This window comes from Urocitellus parryii, chromosome X (genome assembly GCF_045843805.1).
Source record: "Urocitellus parryii isolate mUroPar1 chromosome X, mUroPar1.hap1, whole genome shotgun sequence".
NCBI lineage: Eukaryota > Metazoa > Chordata > Mammalia > Rodentia > Sciuridae > Urocitellus > Urocitellus parryii.
Genome location: NC_135547.1, coordinates 16,330,512 through 16,357,924, shown reverse-complemented (window position 1 = coordinate 16,357,924; position 27,413 = coordinate 16,330,512). Strand labels below are relative to the sequence as shown.

Genomic DNA, 27,413 nt, shown 5'->3' with positions numbered 1-27,413 from the left:
AAGTTTCTTCTAAAACAATATCCATTGAGTTTGATAGTTTCAGAGAATATTTTTGTGGCAGGTTTTATTATTAGCTGCCCTCAAACTGCTGGCATCTAATTCTCAAGCACCCCCCCCCCCGATTTTCTGTAAAAGGGGGCTTTTCTTGCTGGGACTTAATTTTCTATTTCCTTCAATTGATGTAAACATCACATACCTTCCCCTCACCTCTGGAGTAATCTATGGCATATCCTTGTCTGAAGATAATGATTTTCATTCTAACAAATCCTATTGTATCAGGATCTCAAGTGGTGGTGTTCTGTATTATTTCGTTTGGGAATAAGTCCAGGTAATTTTAACCATTTTAAGAGAGAGAATCCCTAAACAGTTCTTTTTTGAAATGTGGTATTAAAACAAATGGTAAATTTTTTTCTATTAGGACATTTAGCCACAAAGCAACTGGTAGTTTGCCTAGATTTTTCATCTTTTAAAGATTGCCTTGAAATGGTGCAGCACAGCCAGGGAATATGCAAAGTTAGGAATAACCATATGTCAGAGCTAGGTATGAAGCCTGGGTTACCTGAATTATTGCTTCTTGGAGGTGATATAAGCCCTGCCAAGGTATGAAGGATTTGTTGCTTGAGCACCTCTCTGACATTAAATCTTGCAGAGTGGGTTCAAGTTTTGTGCTTCAGGGGGACTCCTACACTTATTTTTCATGTAAAACAAAATGCATTAGACTACCATGTGCTTGTAGAGGGGTAAGTGATGTTTTTTTTAGGAAAAAATCGCCAAGGTCAATACAGACCTGGTGGTTAGATATAAGGTCAGGGTGAGTCTAATAAACAATAAGATGACTTAATTAAGCTAATTAATCAAAGGATTACCCAACAGGGAGGAATAAGCAACTGCAGAGCATTTCCTCAGCCCCCTCCCTCCCCTTATGTCACAGGAACACCAATAAGACTCCTCCATCCTCCACCTCCCACTCTCTAGTGCCAGATTGGTAAGCGCTTAGCCAAGCATGCTGGGAGTCACAGAACAACTGAAGGGAAGGAGTATCCGGATGTCTTGGATTTTCTTTCCATTCTGTTCTGTTCTGTTCTCCTAATACCACCTCATTGCTAGACGTAGGTAGGCACTGGGCATGACAATCAACTACATTTGAACTGAGCAGATGAAATATTGAAGACACAGCCAGTCTCCAGGAGAAATGTCTCAAAGGCAGCCTCAGTCACCTAATGAGACTTTAATTTCAATCACAAATGACACAGAATCATCAAGCTCTGTCGTTTCCAACGATACCACAAATAAAGCACGGACCGGAGACAACTCTCCAGGAATAGAAGCACTGTGTGCCATCTATATCACTTATGCTGTGATCATTTCAGTGGGCATCCTTGGAAATGCTATTCTCATCAAAGTCTTTTTCAAGACCAAATCCATGCAAACAGTTCCAAATATTTTCATCACCAGCCTGGCTTTTGGAGATCTTTTACTTCTGCTGACTTGTGTGCCAGTGGATGCAACCCACTACCTTGCAGAGGGATGGCTGTTCGGAAGAATTGGTTGTAAGGTGCTCTCTTTCATCCGGCTCACTTCTGTTGGTGTGTCGGTGTTCACATTAACAATTCTCAGCGCTGACAGGTGAGTTTCTTTTCTCTGTTTTATTTGCAAGGATGTGGATTTAGGTAAAAAGAAGGAAAAGCCTGTGCTTAGCATTTACTAGCTTTTATTCTGCTTTTCTCACGCTCTGTAACCTGGATGTAAGATTGGAAAATCTGGTGGCATTTTAAATGAAAGTTGGTGTAAAAATGTTAACATTCCGGCATTAGCATCTGGGGAGACGATGAAAATATATGCTTCAGGGGAATTTATTTTCTTTGAAGTGTAATTATTTGCTTGAAAGAATACCGAATAGTGTTTTTATTTTCCTCCGGCTTATTAAGTAAGGCAAATTGTTGCAGGTGTAAAAGAAAAAAACATGCTTTATACATTAGTGCAGCCTAGTGGTACAATATAGGCAACATGAAAACATCGGCATAGGTGTGAAATCCACCACATATGCATTACTGTATACCGGAAGGAAGGTAAAGAGATAACATGCAGCTAATTTATTTGAAATTCAACAAACTAGCTAGTGACAGAAAAACGGTGAGGTTTTCAACTCCCTGATAACTCAGTGTAATTTCATCACTTAATTCTATTAGTTTTCTCCATAGGCATTCAGTGACATTTTCATTTCCAGAGAAATAAATTAATCCTGATTGACTTTCGGAGCTTTATGGAGAGAGTGTGTGAGAACCTCTCACCATCAGGGTGTTTGGACTCTTGTGTTAGGATGTTTTCAGTCTAAGTACCGTGTTTTTCTGTGTTCCTATTGTAGAATGATAACTGTGAAAGCATGAAAAAAAATTGAGTCTCCAAATGTTAAAAGTGGTGTTTAAAAAGCCTGCAAGAAGCCTGTAAGTAACCAAAGCCTGGCAGTACCAGAAGGAATAGCGTCTTCCGATTCTGGCATCTGAGAGGAGGAAAAGCTTTCCTCCGAGTCTTTTTTGGATTTTTGCTTTGACTAGTCTTATATTCTGTTTGAGGGCAGACTCACATAAAGGCTATATATTTTAAAGTGGATTTGTCCCAATGAGGAGGCACTTGTACAGGCACAGGTCTTTGGATTTCACTCTTTCCTTGTCCTAAATCTCCCTACTCCATCCATCAGTTTAGGCAACAAAGTAGCACTTATGAATGGAGAAGAAATTAACCCTCACCTCTTTACTGCTGTAAGTCCCTGGAATTCTTTTCTAGAGAGATTGAAGACAGCTCACTCATGAAGAAAAGAGTTAATTCAGTTTAACATGAGTCACTTATAAAGAAGGAATTCTTTTAGAACACTTAAGGCAATACAGAGGTAGTGAATTATTCTCAATCACACATAAAATCATAGTGAAAAATATTTGTTCTAAATAGAGAGTCTAGATGTAAAATTGCAAATCTGCAATATCTCATAGGAGTGAATAAGGGAATAGCTGATTAGCATAAATATAAAATCCTGGGGTGTATTATGTGTCTTTGAAACCGTAACCAATTCTAGTCAGTTAATGTTGATTTGTTTACACACACAGAACTGGATGACTGCTAAGGTCACTTCTAACCCTAAGAGTCTATAATGTTGGTGTTTATGTTAACCCTTGCTTTTGCTTATGTGTTTCTAGATACAAAGCAGTTGTGAAGCCACTTGAGCGACAGCCCTCCAATGCCATCCTGAAGACTTGTGCAAAAGCTGGCTGCATCTGGATCGTGTCTATGATATTTGCTCTACCAGAGGCTATCTTTTCAAATGTGTATACTTTTCGAGATCCTGACAAAAATACAACATATGAATCATGTGCCTCTTACCCTGTCTCTGAAAGGCTCCTGCAAGAAATACATTCTCTGTTGTGCTTCTTAGTGTTCTACATTATTCCACTCTCAATTATCTCTGTCTATTATTCTTTGATTGCTAGGACTCTTTACAAAAGCACCTTGAACATACCTACTGAGGAACAAAGCCATGCCCGCAAACAGGTATGTATTAATTGGCAGTCATACAAATAGTTTGAATTTACATCCAAAATTCCTCCTTCTGCAACTGTGTATTTACCTGTGCATAAATTCAGTAGCAGTATTTTTGTTATGACTGTGGTTTTAATACTAACCCTATCACATATTAGCTGAGTAATCTTGAGCAAGCTACTTAACATCTCTGAGCTTTGATTTCCTTATCTGTAAAAAGTAAACAAGGACTAGATGATATGGACGAAACACTTAGCATAGCTACTTGTGCAGAGTATGAATTAAATAAATGGTGGAATTATTATTATTAATAGAGAGGGGACAGCTGAAATTTGTGAAGAGCTAAAATCCCATGGAATAATGAGGAACATCACATAAGGTGAGATTATAAAGAAAAGCATATTTTGTTTTAGACAATGTAACAGAATAATAGAAATGCACAGAATTGTAGAACTGGCAAGAACCCATAACATTATTCAATGCAAACCATTTACACACAGATGAGCAAACTGCGGTGGGGTCGGGGGGCAGCTGGATGAAAAGGCAGTGGCAAGAGAACACAGTGACTAACAGAAGCTTAATTAAAACCTTTTTGCCAGAGCCAGGTGTAGTCTCCTCATATAAATATGGACAGAAGAAAATAGATACTGCCAAAATATAGTTTCATAGGGTTTCTACCCTTGGGACACAGGGAGGTAATTCCATTTACCTTCTGATCTGTATGAGGAGAGTTGTGCCTTTTGGGGGAGCTAGTTCATTCAGTTAGTTATACAGTGGTGCTCAGAGGCTTAAATTGCATTTTTAATGCTTTGTGAAACAGTTAACTTTGTTCTGACTGTGACAAAAGGGTTAACTTCACTTAATCTGGTTAATTTCTCTTTTAAATAAATGTGCATATTATTATTATTATTATTATTATTATTATTATTATATATTAAAGCTGGCACATTTGGTTTTAGTCCTTTGACTATATGGTTAAACTTCATATAGACAAATAACACCCCCCCATTTTGGTACTGGGAATCAAATCTGGGGCTTTGCATATGCTAGCAAAGCACTCTACCATTGAGCCATACCACCAGCCCTTAGAGACTTTTTGGATACCAACATGACAACATTCATGAATCCTAGAAGATTATTCTAACCTTGTCAGCCTCTGCTGATGTAGCATAAGCAGTTTTGTATAGTGTCTTTCCTGGGTTTTAATTAAATGAAATTGCTGGGAATTCCACCACACTCCTTGAGTTAACTGGAGACGTCCTAGAGTATCTTTAAATCAGGGGCCAGTGGGAGATCTCTGAAATAAGAGTTAATGAGACCAAGATCACGGGTAAACATGCCAATTAACTTGCCAGTATTCTGTAGCCACAGGCTGACTTCTGGCACATCCCAGACAGTTAGCTCACACCACATGTTCAGAGGGAGACCAGTTTGTTAATTGTAAATTTCTGTGTAAATCTATAGAGACTGGCTTGAAAAAAATCTCTGCCAGCTAAATGATTCTTTTGTGTCATTTTTCTTCCCCCCTGTAGATTGAATCCCGGAAGAGAATTGCCAAAACGGTACTGGTGCTGGTGGCTCTGTTTGCTCTCTGCTGGTTGCCGAATCACCTACTGTATCTCTACCACTCATTCACTTACCAAAACTATGTAGATCCTTCTGCCATCCATTTTATTGTCACCATTTTCTCTCGGGTGCTGGCTTTTAGCAATTCTTGTGTAAACCCCTTTGCTCTCTACTGGCTGAGCAAAACCTTCCAGAAGCATTTTAAAGCTCAGCTTTTCTGCTGCAAGGCAGAGCTGTCTGAACCTTCTCCTGCTGCTACCCCTCTTAACAATCTGGCTGTGATGGGAAGGGTCCCAGTTCCTGGCACTGGGAGCACACAGGTGTCTGAAATTAGTGTGGCCCTGTTCAGTGGGTGCAGCATGAAGAAGGAAGAGGACACAGTCTAGCTTTTCAATTAAAAATGGTGTTTTTCCTCCCAAAGTGTGTATCCAACTCTAAGCTGTGAATAGGTGTATGGTGTCCAGATTTTTGTTGTTTGTGAATTGTGTTGGAATCTTAGGAGTGAAGGATTCCTATCAATGAGAGATGAATCATGATTTTCTTCAAAGTACAAACAGTAATGCCTTTGGCCTGTCTAAATAAAATCAAGACCGTTAAGTATAGAAAAATGCTTTTGCATATGCCAGTGAATGTAAGGGAGGCTGAACAGGAGGGAAGGCAAAAGAAACAAGATCAAACTTAAAAAACCCACTGTTTCCACTGCTTCTCTGATGCTTAGAATTTCTCACACTCATGTGATTGTCATAAAATTGTGTTTGTGTTTATAATGTGGTATAAACATAGCAACTACAATTGTAATTTGTGTATGAAAAGGAGATCTAAAAGAGACAAAATGTCTCTTAAGCAGTTTTCTTAAAAAAAAAAAAAAACATCTTCACAGAGTGACTGCCCTTTTCCATTAGTCTCTATCTCATTATAAATCTGTGCAATTGACATGTAAATGCTTGGGGGTGAATACTGAGTAAGGGTCTGGAGCCGATGATTGCTTTACTGGGTCAACACTTAACTGACTGTGCTTCTACTTACAACTATCATCGATTAATAACTGGGCAAAGTTATTTTCCACAAGTATTTTTAAGAATTAACCTTATTCACAGGCAGAAGAATAAATGGACATGTTTTATGGTGTCATTAAGGGACCCTGTCAAAACATCTGCAATCCTGCCAGTGTCTGAAATTCTTCCTTTAAGGAAACTGATTTCCTCCTGGTAAGCAGTGCCCTCTTTCTAAAAACATGTAGAAGTACCACACAGAAATCCCTAACACCTGGATGTGCAATCATCATCAGATCATTTTCTTGCTTGATTTTATTAAACTCAAAGGGTGCCTAAGTCCTGTAAGAGTATGACATAATTAATCTGTGTCCCTGGAAATCAGATGGAAGAATCTGATCTTCTATCCTCTGCTCTTACTTGCTACCACAATAAGCTTGTTACTGTCATTTTAAAAACTGTTGTCAATAGATTTGTCAGGTGTAGATTTGTGGTTTCAGAAAATGTATTCTCAGAAGTAAATTAAAGCTTATGTTTATCACTATAGATAGTTAAATTTGTATTTAAAAAAAACTCGAATTTTGAGTGTGCTTTCGGTAGTTTTGAGCTTTCTTTAAATGGCTTGTGTAGTTGTGAACTTTTGCTAATGATGTGGCTCAAAAAGGGGATATATATCAACAATAGACTAAATTTCTGTAAAACTGGTTTACTTAAAGTGGGGGTGCTGATATTGTATTAATATTGTTTTAAAGTTGACATTGTAATCAGCAGGGGAAACAAATATGAAATAAAAGTTTGAAATGGCTTTGTGTAATTCATATTTTAAAAACAGCATTTCTGGCAGAATATAACTAAGAACACATTTTAACTCCAAGTCACATAACTCCAAAATATTACCATTTTCCTCACTTTGAGTAAAAGTTACATATTTACTAAGCATAACATTTTAGAAACAATAAAAGTACCAGGTTACAAAAGCCAAGAGAACATTTTAGTAGTTCATAAAACCAGAGATCACAGAAATGTCTTTATTTTCATTCTTAGTAATCCCCAAGTGAGTATCTGATACAAAATAATTTCCTAAATAGTTTTATAGGGGGTCAACCTCCTCCTATCCCTAGCTGGAGAATTGGAGTTAAAATTCATCGCTTTGTTTTGATTTTTTTCAGAGGAGGTAGTCTCTCTTTTAACAGATTTTGTCAGAGGTAACCTTACAAGTAGGCCACAATATCCACAATTTCTTTCACACTACTGCTTATCATACCATAAATGTTCCTATGGAAGATTTCATTTCTTTGGAGAGAGCCCTAGATAGTGGAGAAGTGGGACATGTGCCCAACAAACTTCATGTATGTTTCAATTTTGCTCAGTCTTCCCTCACCCAAGATCTAGGATATGGACTATAATAATACACTATAAATCATGAAAACATAGTCCAAAATTAGGTATAACCAAAATAATGTTCATCAGGAAAGTCTGTCATAAAAGTTCAAAGTGTTACATTTAACACTGGTGTGCCTGCTGCAAAGAATTTCTGCAATTTGAACCATCTTAGGTCAAGGATCCATCAATCTGTCAGAAGGAAGTCTTTTTATTTCTACTAAGTCTTGAGATTACAGGGTATGGGGACAAGAACATTCCTGAACAGAACGGGCTTGAAGAGGCTATTTTTACAAAATATAGTTTGATATAGTTCCTTAACTTTCCAGAAAGAGTTCCTAGGCTAGAGAGGTGACTTTTCTGGCCAAGGATTCTCTATTTTGGTAAATTCATGTATTTCTATTTACCACAAAGGCTGTGTTCTATTAGGCCAGGAGTACCACACGATCACCCCTTTCAGAGGTCAGAGAGAGGAGGATGAAGCAACTATTCAGAGAGAAGCTGGCTATTTAGATTCCTCTTCCTAAGCTCAGCAATATCTATGTGACCCATGTCCATTGTGCTCTGGAGTTTCAGGAGCTACCACCTATCTTCATAGACTCCCGTTTTACTTGTTACTTTGAGTGTTTCTGTGACTTGCAAAAATTTTTTTAAAAAAAAAATACAGGTTGCAAAGAGAGATGTTTCCAGATCACCTGTTACTAGGAGTTATTCTGTACAAATAGAAAAAGCACAAAGAGGAACCTGGCCTCATAGACCACAGCAACTGTCAGGAAAGAGAATGGCATCATAGGTACAAATGTGCTTAGCTCCCAATTCCACTGCTCAATTATTATCAGGTATCAGTAACTAATGCTGCTTCAGTTGCTCCTTTTACCTTCTGAGTCTCCTTGCTTCTGCTCTAGTCTGACACCCATGTGTTCTATACTCAATCTTCCTGGGGGAAGCTCTTATTGACAACCGAACCCAGTCTAAAACCATTGCTACCCAACCTGCCAGGTCACCCCACAGACCTCTGGGTAGTCTTTGGGCCAGGGTGGCTGGGTGACATGGGACTTAGGCATAAGGAATATGCGCCTGCTTGTGAAGGGCTTGGGTGTACAGCAGGCACTCACTGTCATGTGCAGCAGGGTAAGGAGCATATAATCACCTATACTATAAATTCAGGAATGAAACAGGAGCCCAATAACACTGCTGGAAACAGCTATATACAATTTTTGGATCTAGGAAGAAACCTTTAGCAATATTTAAAGGAGTCTAAAAAAAAACCCATATAAAATGCATGGAAATTCAGTTCACTAATTGTTCTTACCAGAAAAGAGTTTCATGATACGAAAAAAATGTAATTGAAAACAAAAACAAACCCAAACTACTATTTTTTAAAATATTTTTTTTAGTTATAGATGGACACAGTATCTTTTTATTTATTTATTTTTATGTGGTGCTGAGGATCCAACCCAGTGCCTCACACCTCATGAGGCAGGTGCTCTACCACTGAGCTATAGTCCCAGCTCCCCAAACTACTATTTTAAAAACACTATTATGATTGAAATTAGATTCACATTGCTGGTATGTGTGGAACCAGGGTTTTCTAGAATCTACACACAACCTCTGTTTATAAGCAAAGGTCACTGGAATAGTAGAAATAATTTATTCTGGGAAGCTTTTCCCCACTCTGAAGTCTGGGTTATTATACTCATGTTTACACATAATGTATTATTTTAAACGAATTAATAGTTTTTAAGTGGAATTTTTAATACTAGAGCAACAAATATTGATAAATATAATCCACCTATAAAAAAAAAGCTCTCTGGGGTCTCCAATAGTTTTTGAGTGTAAAGTGGTGCAGAGACCCAAAAGTTTAAGTATGCTGTTCTCCAACATCCTGATGTACTTCTCCTACCATATCATTTACCAGCTTTTCCAACTTTTTCTCCCTTGAACTGTGCCTGTCTTATTCACTGTTGCCGCCAGAGCCTGGTATAGTGCTTGGCACTTAGTATTTCAATAAGTATCCACCCAATTAAAAAATATGGACCCCTTCACTTTCAGCAATGTGTACAATTTTTGAAAAAAATCTATTTAAAAAAGAAACATGTTGTGTATTTATAAAATAAACAGTCAACCAGTGAAACTGGCATTTACACTGGAATGTTTACAAATTGAGCTTCAAGTTTGGACCTTGAGTACCTCTGAGTACTAGAGTATAAGGTCGCTGCCCATCTTTTCTTCCAATAGAATTGAACTACAGCCTGAGGAAGGTACCAGATCAATATAGGAGGGAGATAAGCCTAGGAAAAGGTTGCCACTTTCATCCCATCGTTCGTTCATTCATTCATACACTCACTCCGCACTAGACACCAGACCCCGCGTCAGGTACTTAGGCGGCCACGTTGAACTACAGCCTATGCCTATTCTAGAGCAATCATTAAAAAAATAAGTAAAAGACCTTTCCTGCGCAGGGGAGGGGCTACCAGGAGAAGGAGGCGCGGCGCGTCATTTTCTCTAAGCAAGAGAAAGTTCTCCTGCCCGCCCCACCCACTTTCCCAAGATGGCGCCTGCCGCGATACCGCCCGGCGCCCGCTGCATGGGAATATTCCCACGCCTTCCTTCGGGACACCGCCGGAGCCCAACCTCGCCCAACCCGTGGGAGACTCCGCTGAGCCTCAGGTTCCTAAGGGGTTGCGGGTCCCAGCGGGCCACGTCCCGTTTCCGGGAGGGCTCTGGTGGGCGTTGACACGAGACAGCTACGCGCCCCCTGGGGCCCCGCCCCCGATTCGCGAGCCGCAAGCCTGCGTCGGCGCCTTCTGACGCTATTGTGGGCGTGTCGGCGCTATCCGCGACGTCGCGACGCGGCAATGGCGACTGCGTCAGGCTCTGTGGGGCTTCGTTTTTAAATCATTTCCTGACATTGCCGCGGGAGCTGCGGGAGCCGCGATCGTCTCAGACCCGGTAGGCGGCGGCGGCGGCGGCAGCGGCGGCGGCGCGCGTGCGCGCTACTGCTGCGTCCCGGACCGAGCAGCGGCACCGCAGCCCTGTGAAGTGAGCCAGGTGGGCGGCGGCGCGGCCGAGCTCAGAGTAGCAATGCGCGCGCGCGTGTGTGGCTGGCGGGCGGGCGGAGCCGGGGGCGGTGCGGCGGCAGAACTGCCCTGACTTCCCGGGGACTGCTGGGGCGCAGTGGGGAGGCGGGCCGGGGGCGGCGGGGCTCGAGCTGAGCACAGCGGACCTCCCTTTCTCTGCTCCCTTCCAGCGTCATCTGGGCCTTTTCTCTAGTCTAAACCCTGTCGGTGGGCTAGGTAGGAAACATGAGCAGCAACAACTTGGATGCGAACGATGAGTTTGATGAGCAGTTGCGAATGCAAGAATTGTACGGAGACACCAAGGACGGTGACACCCAGAATGATCCCAGCGGAGAAGCCGATTCTTTTGGGCAGCAGCCGGCTGACACCCCCTATGAGTGGGACCTGGACAAGAAGGCATGGTTCCCCAAGGTAAGATAGAGGCACAGGCGCCACTGCGGAGAGGGCCGCCTGGCCAGCCTTGCTGGTACTCCTATTACGTTTGCTTTGCCAAGGACCATGATCCTAGCCCCCCATGTCTGGTCATGACGTGTCTTTTTGTTGCGTCTGTTGCAGAACCTATGTGTAGAGAAACGTAAATCTTTAGGTGGTGTCTTAAATGCCTTTTGTTTGCCTTATTAATTTTGTCTGTGAAGGTCACAGCTGGTTATTACATTGATGACTGATTTTTATTGCAAAGAGGAAAAACACTAGATTTAGTAACGTTTGATCTCAAGATAGTCAAGGTGATATATCCTGGGAATTCAGATGTTAAGCTTATGTACTGTGTGAAGCATGTTGATTTTTTTAAAAAAAATAGCCATTTATATATCTTTATTGTTTGAACTTTTCTTTGCCCTTTGCTTTATTTTCCTACTAAATTTTGTCCCTGGACATATGTCTTTGAACCGTTTAACCACAGGACTGTGACTAAAAATGCACAAAAGATGGATGGAAATGATCTGTGTACATTTGTTTGGAGTACTTAGAGTTTGTTAATTGTTTTATTTCAGCTTGGAAGTAAAATAACTAGTGTTAAACTTGGTTCTCTAAACTTGTGGTAAATGTTCCCTGATAATCTTAAGACTCATATGAGCATCAGTATCAAAGGATATTAACAACACAGTAACTTGCAAGCTAATAATACCAAATATGTCTCCATTGTGTGATTGGATGGTTATTTTAAAACTTTACTTTAGTGTTTTTCTTTTCCATTTTTTGTTGTATATATTCCAATCTCTCCAAATTGTTAAAGTAGACTGTTTACTTATGTATAGTGATACCAGCTTGAGTGCAGATTTGTTTTCTTTTTCCTTCTGAGTACTTATCAATTATTTGGTAAGGGATTAATTTGTAACTCTCTTTTTATGTTGTTGATTTCAAAAATAAGGAATACACATATGATTTGGACTTGTCCTTAATTTGTTTTGACATTGAATGATAGTGTCATTTAATTAGTGATAGAGTTAATATGAACATTTTGTTTTACAATTGTTAGCCCCATTCTTCATACAAAACATCAAGAGTTGCATGCCATATGCTCTCATATACAGAAGTGTATTTATTGTACACATATATTGCATCTAAACAGTAAGAAATTGGTTTCTATAATAGATTATTAGATGACATTTGGTGTTCTGCATTATTGTTAGCTGCTGTTTCCTTTGTTTTATGTATTTGTAGCCTTAGTCAAGGGTATGGTAGGGAAGTAATAATTTACAAATGAAACAATTAGAAAAGGAGCCAATATTTCTTTAAATGCTTTGGTATTTTATGCATTTACAGTTTAATTACTACAAGTGTTAATCTGCAGAAGTTTAAACTTTTTATGGGTGGAAATAACTTTGAATTTTTGTGTATGCATTTTGACTTTCTTGTCCAGATCACTGAAGATTTCATTGCTACTTATCAAGCCAATTATGGCTTCTCTAATGATGGCGCATCTAGTTCTACTGCAAATGTCCAAGATGCCAACACTAGGACTGCAGAGGAACCGCCACAAAGAAAAACCCCTGAACCTGCTGATCCTAGAAAGAAGGGAGAAAAAAGAAAGGCTGAATCAGGCAAGTGGTTGTACCTTGCAAAACATGAGCATAAAAATTTAAAATGTGAGTGTGTAAACATATATAGTTAGTTTTGGGGGAATTATAATAGCTCTGAAGAAATGAGTTTTTTTCTTTAAGATGTCTGAGTCATAAAGAATCAAGATAAAATGACCATCTTCTCTTTTAGCCAGGGCTTGAAAACAAATTTGTCAAAAGGTTCAAATATTTGAAAGATAGGCAGTGATTTGAGTTAGTTTATTAGTCTTCTAAAGGTAAGAGAAAGTTCCTAGAAATTTTAAGAAACTGTCACATTGTCAAAATTTCATAATGTAATTCTTATCTTGGCTTTTAAGCATTTTATGTATTTCTTTTTGATTTTTAGGGTGGTTTCATGTTGAAGAAGACAGAAATACAAATGTATATGTGTCTGGTATGTATACCTTTTAAAACAAACTTAAGATTGAACAATTTTTAAAAATTTTTTCTAGTTGTTAATGGATCTTTATTTTATTCATATTTATATGCAGTGCTGAGAATCGAACCCAGTGCCTCACATATCTGAGGCAAGTGCTTTATCACTGAGCCACACTCCAGCCCAGGATTGAAAATATTTGATGTTGAGATTTTTTCAAAATGATTTTTAGTTTTAGTTCCTCTGAAGTCCATTTTTAAAATCTTTGTGATTGGATGTATATATATGTGTGTATTTTATATGTATATGTGTATATATTTTTTGGAACAGGGGATAGAACCCAGGGGTGCTTTGCCCTTGAGCTGCATTCTCAGACATTTTTTTTTTCCATTTTGAGAGGGTCTCGTCAAGTTGCTTAGGCTGTCCTCAAATTTGAGATCCTCCTTCCTCGGCTTTCCAAGTTGCTGGGATTACAGATGTGTGCCACTATGCCTGGCTCATTGTAGAATTGTTTATTCAATTGTTTACACTAATGAGGAATATGCTTATTACAGAACTAAGAAAAATTAAGTGTATGTAACTTTGCATATACCATCCATTTTACCTGTGTTAGCTAATTGATGACAGTTTGCCCTCTTCAGATTCAGTGAGGGCTAAGCAAAAATAATATATATTTGAATACATAAATATGTGAATGTTCCTTAGTTTGATAGATGTAAGATTTTTGCATTCACTTGGAAAATCAGTTTTGCATTCATCTAAGTTGTAAATTTCTAATTGATAGAATGCTAAGTAACTTTCACCTTTATAAATATTTTGGAAAATTTTCTTGATTTTACAGGTTTACCTCCTGACATTACAGTGGATGAATTTATACAGCTTATGTCCAAGTTTGGTATTATTATGAGGGATCCTCATACAGAAGAATTTAAGGTCAAACTTTACAAAGATAATCAAGGAAATCTTAAAGGAGATGGGCTTTGCTGTTATTTGAAGGTTAGTTATATGATCAAATAAGTTCTTGTATTTCCATTTTTTTTAAATGGAAGTCTCACTCTGTTGCTCAGGCTGATCTTGAACTTGAGGGCTCAAATGATCCTCTTGCTTCATCCTCCTAAGTAGCTGGGACTAAAGGCATGATTTATTGCACCTGGCCTTTGTATCACCATTTTTACTTCAGGAGCCAGGACTATAATCATTTAAAAAAATTTTTTTAGTTGTAGATGGACGCAATACCTTTATTTTATTTACTTATTTTTATGTGGTGCTGAGGATCAAACCCAGTGCCTCACACGTGCAAGGCAAGTGCTCTGCCACTGAGCCACAATCCCAGCCCAGGACTATAAAAGGTGATAACTTAAACCAAGCAGTATTCAAAACAGGGTATAAAGAAAACTGAAATTTCAGGTGGTACCTGTGTGTATTACTTTGGTAAGGTTTTTGCGTGTTTTGGAAGTATATAAGTATGTGCCTGAAGTGCTTCTTTTGTCTTAAAATTCTCAGTGCAAAGATCTGTTCATCAATGTGTGTAATCAGTTGGGAAAATGGTTTAAAAATCTGAGAAGAAAAATGAAAGCCAGAAACATTTTTTTGGCCTGTTGCAATGAATTAGACCAGGGTTTTGCAAACTCCAGCCTGCCACCTGTTTTTGTAAATAAAGCTTTATTGGAGCACAGCCATACTCATTCATGTATGCATTTGTCTGAGACTGCTTTTGTGTTTCATCAGAGTTGCATATTTGAGCATAGACCTCATGGCCCACAAAGCCTAAACTGCTTACTAAATGGCTGTTTACAAAATGACTTTTCTGACCCTGGAATTAGATCATAAAGGAGATGATAGCTTATGCTTATTGCTTTAAATATTTTTGAATAGGAGAAAAGAGAATGATATTAACAGAAATTTGCAGATGTTTTGTGTAGTCTTGGTACCATAAATTTCACAGAGGTAGCTCAGGGCCAAAGGCAACAACACCTGCCACCTTAGGAACGAGTATTATGTGTTATTGCTGGGTACAAAATGTACATGATAATGAAATGTACATTTGTCATAGAACCTGACAATAATTATAAAGTAAAATAAAAATGGTACAACAGCAGTGCAAGCACTACAAGTGTGTTGTGAATCTGCTGTATTTCAGTAAGACCAGAAGAGGGAAGGATTAAGCTGACAGCTTTTTGGTAGGTAGGTTTTTAACCTTGTTCTTAAATAAGATGGGTGTGGGACATAAGCATGACCATTTGAGGGAAGTACTTTTGTAGTGTTTAAATGTAAGGAGATTTGTAAGTTTTATAGTTCTTCAAGGATTATTAAACATCTGTGAGCTGCTTCTTTAAGGGGGTTTGATTGGATTTTAAAAAATGGAGTTTATGAAACTTCATATATATAATTTAGGGCCCATAAAAGCACAAGATTATCAAACCAGTAAATTGAGTTCCAGAAAAATTTGGGTAATTATTTTAAGATCCATATTTGATTTGAGCAGCTGAGTTCAGTTTTGTTTTCCTCACACCTTCAGGTCTTAGACTCTTTGGATCTGATAACTGCCCACCTTATGTAGGACCCACAATCTATAAGTGTACTTCATAAATATGCCGCTAGATATCTTCTACTTATTAGTGTATTGCAGACCAATATTTTAGTTGTTGAAGCAAAAAATTAAAGGCTGGAAATCTTATTCCCAGTTCCTTGAGTCATCTAGCCTTTCAGGTGGGAGTACTATAGGATTTTAAAACTAGAATCAACCTTCCATTATGCAAGTCTACTCACCTTATTTTGTAGATGTGCAATTGACATTCCAAGAGGCAAAATTAACCCAGTAATTATTTTATTGAATATTTAACTGTCTGCTAGTTCCTACCCTTTGCGTGAACTATTTCATTTCACAAGGAGCCCTGTGATGAAGATAGTACTATTCCATTTTACAAAGGAAGAAATTGGGGCTCGGGAGTTTAAGTAAGGGGCCCAAGTTCACACAGCTGGTTAGGGGCAGCTGTGTCTCCAAAGCAAGTTTCCTTATTTACATTCTAGAGTTCTTTATCTCAAAGTAGGTAGTTGTCATCATTCCTTTCTAAAAGACTTCTCAAGTTTTCAGTGTGTAACTTATTGACTGTATTTTATTTTACCTTTATAAAGAGGGAATCTGTGGAACTTGCATTAAAACTTTTGGATGAAGATGAAATTAGAGGCTACAAATTACATGTCGAGGTAGCAAAGTTTCAGCTGAAGGGGGAATATGACGCCTCAAAGAAGAAGAAGAAGTGCAAAGACTATAAGAAGAAGCTGTCTCTGCAACAGAAGTTTGTATTTTTTTTTCTTTTTGAAAGGTTCCATATAAATATCCTAAAGTATATTTTTGATAGTAGCCACTTAGTTTTGTTTCATCAAAAATATCTACAGATCATTTTTAAAGAATTTCATTAGTTCACCAGGGATCTTTGGTAATCTAGTTGATGGGCTGATTTGGCAATGGTGGTATTTTTCTTTTCTGTGGTATTTATTTATAATATAATGGTAATTAACTGAGCTAAGAAAAATAATTTTTTAAAAATATTTTTTAGTTGTCAATAGATCTTTATTTTATTTATTTATATGTGGTGCTGAGAATCAAACCCAGTACTTCACACATGCTAGACAAACGCTTTGCCACTGAGCCACAAACCCAGCCCCAAGAAAAATCATTTTTTGAAAATGTTGAACATTAAATTAGCAAGATAGTTTAGGCTTATATACCAGAACTTTTGGTTTATTTTTAATGTGAATTGAAATCAGTTATACCAGGAGCTAAATTTTTATATACAGGTTTGTTAGTAGAAATTAGAAATGATAAGCTTTATTACTGTATTTTCTGTAGCATATATGTAATGTTGTCATGTTTTTATTAATATATTTTTAAACAGACGGAAGTATGCTAGTTTTAAGAAAAGGATAAATACTTTCCCTGATGTTAAATAATAATAAAAGTGTTTAGTTGTACTGTCCCATAGTTTTTACAAGATTAGTTTAAAAAGATACTACAAATTTTGTAAATGGTATTAGTAGAATTTAAGACTGTAACAAAGTGAGTAGTTTTACATATTTCTGTGCAGCTTGTTCTTTATAATGATAAAGTGCCTAAAAACTAACACAAAACATTTTTTAACCTCAAAATACAGTCAACTTTTCATATCCGTGTGTTCTATATCTGTGGACTCAGTGTACTGTGAATTGGAAATATTTGGAGAAAAAATTGCATCTGTAATGAACATGGAGAAATTTTTTCTTGTTATCATTCCCTAAGCAATACAGTATAACAACTATTTATGTAGCATTTATATCATATAAGATACGATAAGTAATGTAGAGGTGACGTAAAGTATACAGGAGGATATGTGTAGGTTCTATGCAAATACTGTGCTATTTTATATAAAGGACTCGAGTATGAGTTTTGTATCCTAGGTGGGTCCTGGAACCAGTCACCCATATATGCTGAGGAACAACTACATATCTTCCTAGAGAATAATAAGAAGTAAATAATTAGGAATTTTAGGAGTCCCATTGGAATGTTTGTATGAGATGAGTTGCTTATATATGCTGAGGGTTTCAGGTACCAGATTTATTTTTACCCCTGCCCAGCGTTTTTATTTCAGAAAGTTCTGTGAATGGAATTGTGACAAAAATATACATTGTTTTAGAATCAAATAATCATCATTATTAAATATTCAAAGGGTTATATTAGTAACTCATTTTCTGTCCAACAAGTCTGAAACAAAATTCATTTTCTTTCTACTATATTATGATATTTAGGCAGTTAGATTGGAGACCTGAGAGGAGAGCTGGGCCATCCCGGATGCGCCATGAGCGAGTTGTCATCATCAAAAATATGTTTCACCCTATGGATTTTGAGGTAGGAAATGGTGTTCTAACGAATAGGAATTCTGATATGTTTTCTTTCAAGGGAGCCCAAAGGTCATCTTCCATCTTTGTCATGTCACATCCTACATGTTCAGGTAGTGGATAAGGCAGAAAAATGGAGCCAAGAATCAATCTGATGTTTTGGATTTGTCTTTGTTTGGCACCATGTTCTTTTAATTGTATCCCAGTAAAACTGTTTAGTAGTCTTATTTTAAATTTTTTTATTTGTTCTTTTTAGTTATACAGGATAGTAGAATATATTTTGACATATCAAACACACATGGATTATAACTTCCCATTCTTGTGGTTGTATGTATATGAACATAGGAAAGTTACATCTGATTGATTCCATTGCTTTCCTAGTCCCATCTCCCTTTCCTTCCCTTCATTCCCCTTTGTCTAGTCCAGTGAACTTCTATATCCCTCAGCTTAATACTCTTATCGTGGCCCCAAATAACAGCCTCTTGGTGTGGGAAATTGTTAAGAAATATCATCATTTAAAAATCAATGAGGATAGTTTGTGGATTTTGAGTGCAATCCAACAAGTATGGGCTGATTTTGGTGGAGAGTACCAGTTGCACACTTGCAAATGAAAACTCAACTTTGCTACTAAAAGTTTAATCCTTAGTATAATGAAATTAAGCCCCCAATGTTTTAAATAACGGGTGTTGTTTTTTCAGAACCTCAGTTTTACAAAACCCTTCAATGGCTACTAGGAGAAGGTTATAATATTTAATGTCCATGTAAAATTCTTAAGAACAGGGAATAAATGAATAAAGGAAGTTTTCTAGTACTGAAGAGGTTTGAGGAATACTAATAGTTGTCAAGGTATCTTGTGCTGCATTCTGCTTCTAATTTTTGCTGATGTAGATTGACACTATCATTACTGGCAAAGCAACTCTATTCTCTGTCTGGTTCTGGAATTATAGCAAGTCATACATGAAGAAACTGTTCATAATGTAAAATTCCAGCTTTACAAATGTGGTAGGTGCCATCAGTGCTCATTCTTGTTGTTCTGTGCTTGGTTTGTAAACAGTGTCAAAATGCAGTATCAAAGTCATTGGATAGATGCATGTGGTATATTTGTAAAGTTGCATGGTGTCTCTGCTGACCAGAAATCCAGAAGAACCTTGAAATATTACAGAGCTATTGTAGACTTGCAGGAGTAATGAAGTATGACTTAAAAACACACATGTGTACAAGCACACTACAGAAGGTCTCTTACTTTACCTGGGTTTGACTTAACACATTTTTGACTCTATGATGGTACAAGAACAATATATGTTCAATAGAAATGGTGTTTCAAATTTTGGATTTTGATTTTTTCCCAGGCTAGCAATCATGAGGATGAACAACCAGTACTCTACAGTTTATATACAGTGTTCATCGAACTACATCCAGTATTCAAGTCTTTATTATAAAATAGATGATTTTGCCCAACTATGGGCTAATGTAAATGTTCTGAGCATATTTAAGGGAGTCTAGGCTAAGGTCTGGTGTTCAGTAGGTTAAGTGTACTAAATGCATTTTGTACTTAGTATACTTTCAATTTCTGATAGGTTTGTTGGGACGTAACCCCATTGTAAGTTGCATAGCATCTGTAGTTGCTTTTTGAAGTGCTGTCCTTGCTGGGTAGGACTTTAAAAGCAATTCATAGGTAAATCACAGTGTCTAGTCTACTAGGTACAACTCTAGAATTTCCTGTGATTCATCGAATTTTATCTCCCTGGTGAATAAGTGGTTTGTTGATTAGGTGGCATATTTATTTACGTGACTTGAAGCCCTTGATTCACATATATCAAACTCCTGACATTCAAATGTGAATGTAATTGCAAACTTAATTTAAAGCATTTAGACCCTCTAAAGAAGTCTGTAAATTTTGTATGTTCTTGTTTCTGCCTCCTGCCTTGCTTATTGACAGACCCTATTTATGTGTAACTGTCACCCTGAGCTGACTTAGCTTTATAAATATTATCCCCTCCAAGCTACATTTATTCCATCTTAACCCTTACAGATCTACTTATAAATTTCTGATTCTTTAAAAACAAATACTTCTTGGTTTAGTGTAAACTTTACTTTGGAGTTACAGAGCCTTTACCCTGTTACAGAGCCTTTACCCTGTTTTGTTTCCCTTGTGTCATTTATTATTATCTGAAATAATTTTATCTCTTCTGCTAGAATATGAGTTCCATGAAGACCAGGACTTTGCCTACTCTGTTTGCTGCTGTAGTCCCAGGGTATAGAATTGTAGACCCTAAATATGTATTTATTATTAGGCCCTCCCTATATTTTATGGTTCTGCAATTGAACCCAGAGACTAGTGTGTGCTGAGCACATGCTCTAGCACTGAGCTACACTCCCAGCCCCTGCCCTATTATTTATATGAAGAATAATTGAAAGAATGAATGAAATCCCTATCACTTCCAAGCCAGAGTTTCTACATTCATGCAATGGATAAAATATTTCTGCTTTACATCTTTGTAAATGAAAGCAATTTTCTTCTCAGATGCTATGCTTCAGAGGGTGGCAGGACAGTCTGTGCTGGCAGTGGTAGGCTTCAGAACTCCCAAGCAAAGAAATCCTTGGCCCTCTCCTTGATTGTGCACCAACCTAGTTTCAAGTGGTCCAACTAGATTGACAAGAGCCTGTTAGCAAGAGAGAGAACAGTCTTGGTTTTTGTTCACTATCTCTGTGGTCTTGAACTTCAGAATGTATAGTGTAGACCTATACTATCTGATATTGTAGACTCTAGCCACATATGTATAGTTTAATTAAAACTAAATAAAAAGTTCAGTTCTTCAACTGTACGAGCTATATATGCAATTAATAGCTACCAAATTGAATAATGCAGATATGCAAATTTCCTATCATCATAAAAAGTATTAGACAATACTGGTATAGACGTTATGTGACAATGAATAGAAGGGTTTAACAGGAAAGCCTGCTTTCATTACATAATTTTTGGGATTGTTTGATTTGACTGAAGACTTCTTGTGAGCCTAAAGAACAGACATTAGCATTGAGCTTTTTAGTGGGAAACAAAAAACTGAATTGTCAAGTTACTTCAAGTTATCAGAAATAAGTCAAGATTCTGGGAGTGTAATATATTTTTATTCTAAACAATTGACCAATGTTAGAAGCAGCATATCTAAAAATACTCTTTGGCAGCAGGGTAAACAGTGAAGCCTAATGTTTTTAATGTCACTTCAGAGGGTCTGCAGTATTCGATTCAGCCTTATTTAAAAATGTAATGTCTGGCAGATTAGAATCCCAAGAGATGAGGAGTGAAAATTCAAATGCAAAGGTATGTTTCTCTTTGTGTGTATCAGCAATGTCCAATAGAAGTATAAGGTAAGCCCCATGTGAACTTTAAATTTTTCCGTAATCCAAATAAAAATATAATGTGAAAGTAAGGAAATTAAATTTTTGTGAATTTTAATTTAATCCAGCATATCCAGCATATTACAGTTTTGACATATAGTGAGTATAAAAATATTAGTGAGGTATACTCCTTTTTTTCCTTTTGGTACTAAATTTTCGAAGTGTAGTGTCTGTTTTACACCTAGAGTACCTTGAGGTGGACTAGCCACATTTCAAATGTTCAGTAACCCTGTGTGATCAGTGTCCACTGTCTTAGCTAGTGTAATTTTATATTGGAAAGGCATGAGAAATATCATTTATTTCTTCTATACAAAATGAAACACCATCATGGGGGAAATAAATACTGAGAATTGATGGTAGAAAGTTGTAGTGCGTGAGGCCAATTTTAGTCACAGGCCTATTGCTTGCAAAATGCCATCTTCAGAAAATTTCCATGTGTAGCTCACTAGGTTAAAGAGTCTTCCTAAAGGAGGAGAACGTTATCATGGAGCATCAGGATACTGTACAGCAATGATAATGTATTAGTTTTTCAAGTTGGTATAAATGAAAACAAAGGTCTGGCAAGACTAAGGCTCAGAATTGATACTTATCTTATAGGAAGAATACTGAGAAATTGATGTAGAAATAATGGTGTCCCCCACCCTAATGGAATCACATTTAAATTCAAAATTTGTTAAATATTTAGAAACTTTTTATTTTTGTTTTTTTATATAACCCTAATTTTTCTTGGTGAATAAGAGAGAGATTAGGAACAGTTTGTCAAACTCTGAAAAAGATTTTATTGATTATTGGCTGTATATAAAATTGTGTACTGTTTACAAAACTCAGTGAAACAAGATTCCTGCCTTCTGCAAGCACATGATCCCATAGGACCTGATTAGACACATACATCACCAATGGCCACTGCGTGACTTTATCAAAAGATGTTTATGTTCCATTGCACCATTTTCAGATCTGATAGTTCTGCAAAATTAGGTTTTCTTCTCCAAAACAAGGTTTTATAAATAGGGAAATTCAATCTGCCAGTTATACTTTTAGAAGCTGCAGATTTGTGCAAATTGGGTTTTACATTTTTTCTTTTAAATCTGATTTCAGTAACTGCTTCCCAATTTATTTTTGCTTTTTGAGAGAACTTTAAGGGAGAAAAGCTACTTTTTGATACTTCATCGTAGTTCCTTTTTAGTTGGTAAGAAAAATAAAACCCTGTGAGAAAGATAGATGCATTCAAATGTTTCTTAGTATAAATGGACTTCAATAGAAATTCTTAGATAGCATATTTTCGTTTATATTTGTTTGTAGTTGAAATTCAAGTTTATAAACCTAGCTTTCTCTGAGCCCTTTTCATACATTGAAACTTAGACAAATATTCCCATTGGAATATTAAAAATCCTTTTGGTATGAGGAGGAAAGTACACCTGAATTTGGCTACTAGAAATAGCAATGCTCAAATGTTCTCTGTACACTTGGTTGTTGTAAGAGCAACAGTAAGAATATGTCTTAATGTTTGCTTTATACTTTGTGTGCTGTGTTGACTTGTTATAACACAGCAGAAGATAAGATAAATAAGAATCCTCCTAAGGTTTACCTTGTGAGTTAAAATAGAATCTTGAAAGCACAAACACAAAAAAGGTTTTAGAAAATTTAGTCAATAAAAGTGATATCTCTTTCTCCTTTGCAACATTTCTGTAAATAGGAATCTATCTGAAAATCAGAACAAAGGACTCATCAGTATTACTATGATGCCTGTGCAGTACAGGAATTACCAGTCTATGACTAAAAGTGTGCCACAGGGTTTCTTCCTTTACTGCTGCTGTTAATTTGGAATTTCCAGTCCCACTTCCCTTCCTTTTTTCCTTTGTCACTATAGGCCCCCCTTTTCTCTTTGCCATGTTTGTCCATTTCCTCTGTCTTAAAGCAGGGTAGACATATACTAATAGCATTGTCTACAGTGGTCTAACTTCATTTGATTTTGATTTTTTTTTTAATTTTGTAGACTATAGACATAGTCAAACTTAAGCAAAACCTTTTTTATTTGTGGGTTTGTCAGAGCAATAAATTTGATTCTCAGGAATTATAGTTGAAGAAACAGGAAAACATTTTAATTATGTTAATTTTTACAGGACGATCCATTGGTGCTGAATGAGATCAGAGAAGATCTTCGAGTAGAGTGCTCCAAGTTTGGACAAATTAGGAAGCTCCTTCTCTTTGATGTAAGTTCATGGCTTGGAAAAATGAATCCTAAAGCAATTATTTTTCTAGCTTAATAAATGATTATTGAACATTAGTAAGCCCCTAAATTTTAGATTAATATTTTAATATAGTAAGTTTGCTATCTGATGGTAGTCATCTATCAACAAAGATAGACATTTTTTACAAGTCAAGGCTTTGATAGACTTGGTATGTCTTGTTCATTTCTCTTCATCCCTCTTAGAGGATGTGATCAGGTGAAAGAAACTACAAGAAAAATATACAAGACTTTATTTTTCCCTATTTGTCCACATTTTCCCCTCTCTAAATTATTCTTCTCTATATTTGGATCAATTGGGGAAAATATTCTACTGTATATTTCCCCTTTTCATCCTTCTTTTACTTCCAAAATTGACATAGCAATTTAAAGTCACCATTTATTTTTGTTGTACTATTAGCTCCTTTACATATTATCTCATTTAGCCCTCAACAACCCTTCCAAGGTAGGTAAGTACTATTCTACCCACTTTACAGATGAGAAAAGTAAAACTTTTCAGATGGAGCACCGTGCCCAGGGTTTATTCAGCTGGTAACTAACAGCCAGGATTTAATCCCAGAGTGAATCTCACTTCAGTGTTCACAGTCTTAACAATTACTCTGTCTTATCTCTCATTAGACAATATTTTTTGCAGAAATATTTCTGGCTCTTGCTAGATAAGATGTAGCTAAAGAAATAGCTGAATGCATGCCATTTTTGGGATAAAAAGGAGAAAGACTTCTTAAAGTCTTCTACCTTGAAGTATCAAAGAGAATACTATTCCTTACATACTTTATCAAATGTGTTTTACTTTTAATCTTATTGTTCATTATTTTTTGTTCATTCTTGTCTTTCTAGAGGCACCCAGATGGTGTGGCCTCTGTGTCCTTTAGGGATCCCGAGGAAGCTGATCATTGTATTCAGACCCTTGATGGAAGATGGTTTGGTGGTCGACAGATCACCGCCCAAGCATGGGATGGGACTACAGATTATCAGGTGAATTCTACAGTTATCAAGGGCACACAGATTGTTTCATTACCAACAAATATTGATCAAGCAGTCTTTTAGGATGAAGTTTTGGGTTTGGTTTAATCTGTTTAGTGTAACAACACTTCTTTTAAAATAACACTTTGCATTCAGAGGATGGAAAGAAAAAATGTTGCAGTTTGTAAGTCTGAAATTTTGAGACTTGCACAGAATAGTGATAAGAAAAGAACACATTAAACCAAACCATTTCTTTTCCTTTCTGTGTTGTCGTGTCCAAACAGAACTCAAATACTAACTTTTAAGACATGAAACATTTCTGCAGTACTGTGGTGTTTTCATTTAGTTAAATGATCCGATTTAAGGTTGGCTATTATTTAAAGTCAGTAAATCAAAATGTAAAGTGTTTGAAAACTGAAGACAGATATTACTAGGATTTCCTGAGGGGAGCTGCCTTATAAAATCAGGGTATTTTCATCAGTATTAGAAACACTCAGAGAAATTGTTCTTGTTGCCTAAAACTCATTTTAATGGCAGTTTCTACTCATCCACAGGTGGAGGAGACCTCAAGAGAAAGAGAGGAAAGGCTGAGAGGATGGGAGGCATTCCTCAATGCCCCGGAGGCCAACAGAGGCCTTCAGCGTTCAAATTCTGTCTGTGCTTCAGAAAGGGCAGGGCCTTCTAGAATAAGGCATTTTTCAGAGCACCCAAGCACATCTAAAATGAATGCTCAAGAAGCTGCAACTGGAGTGGCATTTGAAGAACCTATTGATGAGAAGAAGTTTGAAAAAGCAGAAGATGTGGAAGAAGTTGAAGGAGAGGCTTCTGGAAAAGATGCTAAAGAAGGTGGGCCTGAAGAAGAGGTCAAAGAAGGCTGCCCTGAAAAAGAGTCTGAAGAGAGCTGCCTTGAGAAAGAGTGTGAGGGAGGCTGTCCCAAAAGAGAATATGAAGAAGGCTGTTCTGAAAAAGATTTTGAAGGGGGTAGTCCTAAGAAGGAGTTGAAAGAGAATGGCCCTGAGAGAGAATCTAAAAAGAAGAAACTCAAACGTGATTATGAAGAGAACGGTGTTACCAAAGAGTCTGAAGATGATGACCCTGAAAAGGAGTCTGAAGAGGAGGATAGCCCCAAAAAAGAATCCGGAGAGGATGACTCAGAGAGAGAATCTGATGAAGATGGTTCTGAAAAGCAGTCAGAAGAAGGCTCCGAAAAAGAATTTGAAGAAAATGGCCTTGAAAATGATTTTGATGAGGAGGGCTCTGACAAAGAGTTTCCTGAAAACATTCTTGACAAAGAGTTAGAAGAAAATGACACCGACAAATCAGAATTTGATGAAGGCTCTGAGAGAGTGTTAGATGACGAGGAAGGTTCTGAGAGAGAGTTTGATGAAGATTCAGATGAAAAGGAAGAAGAAGAAGATATATATGAAAAGGTTTTTGATGATGAGTCTGATGAGAAGGAGGATGAAGATTTTGCCAATGAAAAAGAGCAGGAAGATGCTAATGAGAAAGAAGAAGAGGAGGATGCTGATGAAAAGCTGTTTGAAGATTCAGATGAAAAGGAAGATGAAGAAGATGCAGACATAAAGGAAGATGAAGATGTAGATGAAAAGGTATTTGAAGATGGCAATTCCAGTGAGAAGTTTGATGAGGAGTGTTCCAATGACAAGGTGTTTGAGGATTCTGATGACAGAGGGACTTTGGGGAATGTGAAAGAAGATGCACTATCCACAGGCAGCAGCTTTGTCCTTAGTAGTGATGATGATGATGATGATGATGATGATGATGATGATATTTAATCCCTTAAACTTGCTTTTTAGGGAGAGTCCTCCATCTCCATTTGCCTGTGCTTCAGGGTCATTACTAGTAGTGTTATATGAACATATGCATAGTGATAGGGTGCCATCTGATTAATGCATTGAAGTTTTTCCATTGTTACCTGTACCTAATTATTTTAAATATCTGTTAATTGGCTGTTGAGTTAAAACCTCATAGTTAATAACGCAAATAAACTGGATACTCGTCCTTTTTGTCAGATTTGTTAAATGCATGCAAAATAATATTTTTAAAAGTATTCTGATTGAAGTTTGTGATATTCAAAAATAAAAATAAGCTGATAATATGCAGAAACTAAAAATTGTACTGGAGTTAAATTGCATCTTAAATTCATGCTATTGCTTTATTCATACAAAATCTCTTGGGAGTGTCCTTGTTTCCAGCTCATGTTACCACTTGTGTGCCGATTTCTCCATTCTAAATCAGAACATGTTCCTGAACTCATAAAGCAAACACCACTTCAGAGTTTTTCCCTGCCCAGTCCTTCCACCATTGAAAATATAGGGGAGACTAGCATTCTTTCATGTACTGTTTCTTAGCCTCCTTGTACCCCTTTAAAAGTAGATTTAATGAGGCTGCTCCCCAGAAAATTTTATGCATGCATACTATACAACTTCTGTACAGTTTGGGGGGGGGAGTTCATGGATCCCCTGAAGATTAAGAACTTTGTCATGCATACTTCAGTTTTTGTTTTTGTTTTAGAATAATGGTGCCTAGTATTGTGTGAAGTTGTGTAGTCCAATACAGTTGTGGGTCTTAACTGTGCTTTCCAACTTCAGTATTGATTACTAATGATGTAGCAGTAAGAAATTATTCTCATAAATTAGAAGCATTAAAATAAACTGCATTGGTGCTCTTTCATTATAGCGTCTGTAATCATTATCTTCCTTAAACAGCAAAGAGTTCCTATACTTGAAGCCCATTGTGTTCTGAGGATTTTTTAGTTCATGTGTGGGATTTCTTAAAATCTTCAGGATTTTACCAGGGATGAGTCAGTAAAAAAGTTACATATAGGAATATTGCAAACCCAAACTGTTCCCTTCAAAGATTTAGAGTCATTTAAACACTGATGTATTGTAGAATTGGTTTTCTAAATAAAAGGAAAAGAATGCT

General features: G+C 37.1%; 2 protein-coding genes across 4 annotated transcripts; both read left to right on the top strand.

The window, feature by feature from the left end:
* The first annotated feature begins 1,192 nt into the window (after positions 1 to 1,192).
* Positions 1,193 to 5,483, top strand: Brs3 (bombesin receptor subtype 3). The gene is made up of 3 exons (XM_026392238.2): positions 1,193 to 1,626; positions 3,192 to 3,543; positions 5,064 to 5,483. The coding sequence occupies exons 1-3, from the start codon at positions 1,193 to 1,195 to the stop codon at positions 5,481 to 5,483; spliced, it is 1,206 nt and encodes a 401-aa protein (XP_026248023.1).
* Positions 5,484 to 10,301: 4,818 nt separating this feature from the next.
* Htatsf1 (HIV-1 Tat specific factor 1) lies at positions 10,302 to 27,161 on the top strand. 3 transcript variants are annotated; one of them, XM_026392212.2, is made up of 10 exons: positions 10,302 to 10,421; positions 10,720 to 10,960; positions 12,411 to 12,591; positions 12,956 to 13,003; positions 13,827 to 13,981; positions 16,121 to 16,284; positions 17,771 to 17,870; positions 23,380 to 23,469; positions 24,342 to 24,479; positions 25,022 to 27,161. In XM_026392212.2, the coding sequence occupies exons 2-10, from the start codon at positions 10,775 to 10,777 to the stop codon at positions 26,261 to 26,263; spliced, it is 2,304 nt and encodes a 767-aa protein (XP_026247997.2). In that variant the 5' UTR covers positions 10,302 to 10,421; positions 10,720 to 10,774; the 3' UTR covers positions 26,264 to 27,161. The 3 variants fall into 3 exon arrangements, with proteins under 3 accessions (XP_026247997.2, XP_026247996.2, XP_026247995.2); XM_026392211.2 differs by having other exon boundaries at positions 10,302 to 10,511; XM_026392210.2 differs by having other exon boundaries at positions 10,302 to 10,520.
* The last annotated feature ends 252 nt before the right edge of the window (positions 27,162 to 27,413 follow it).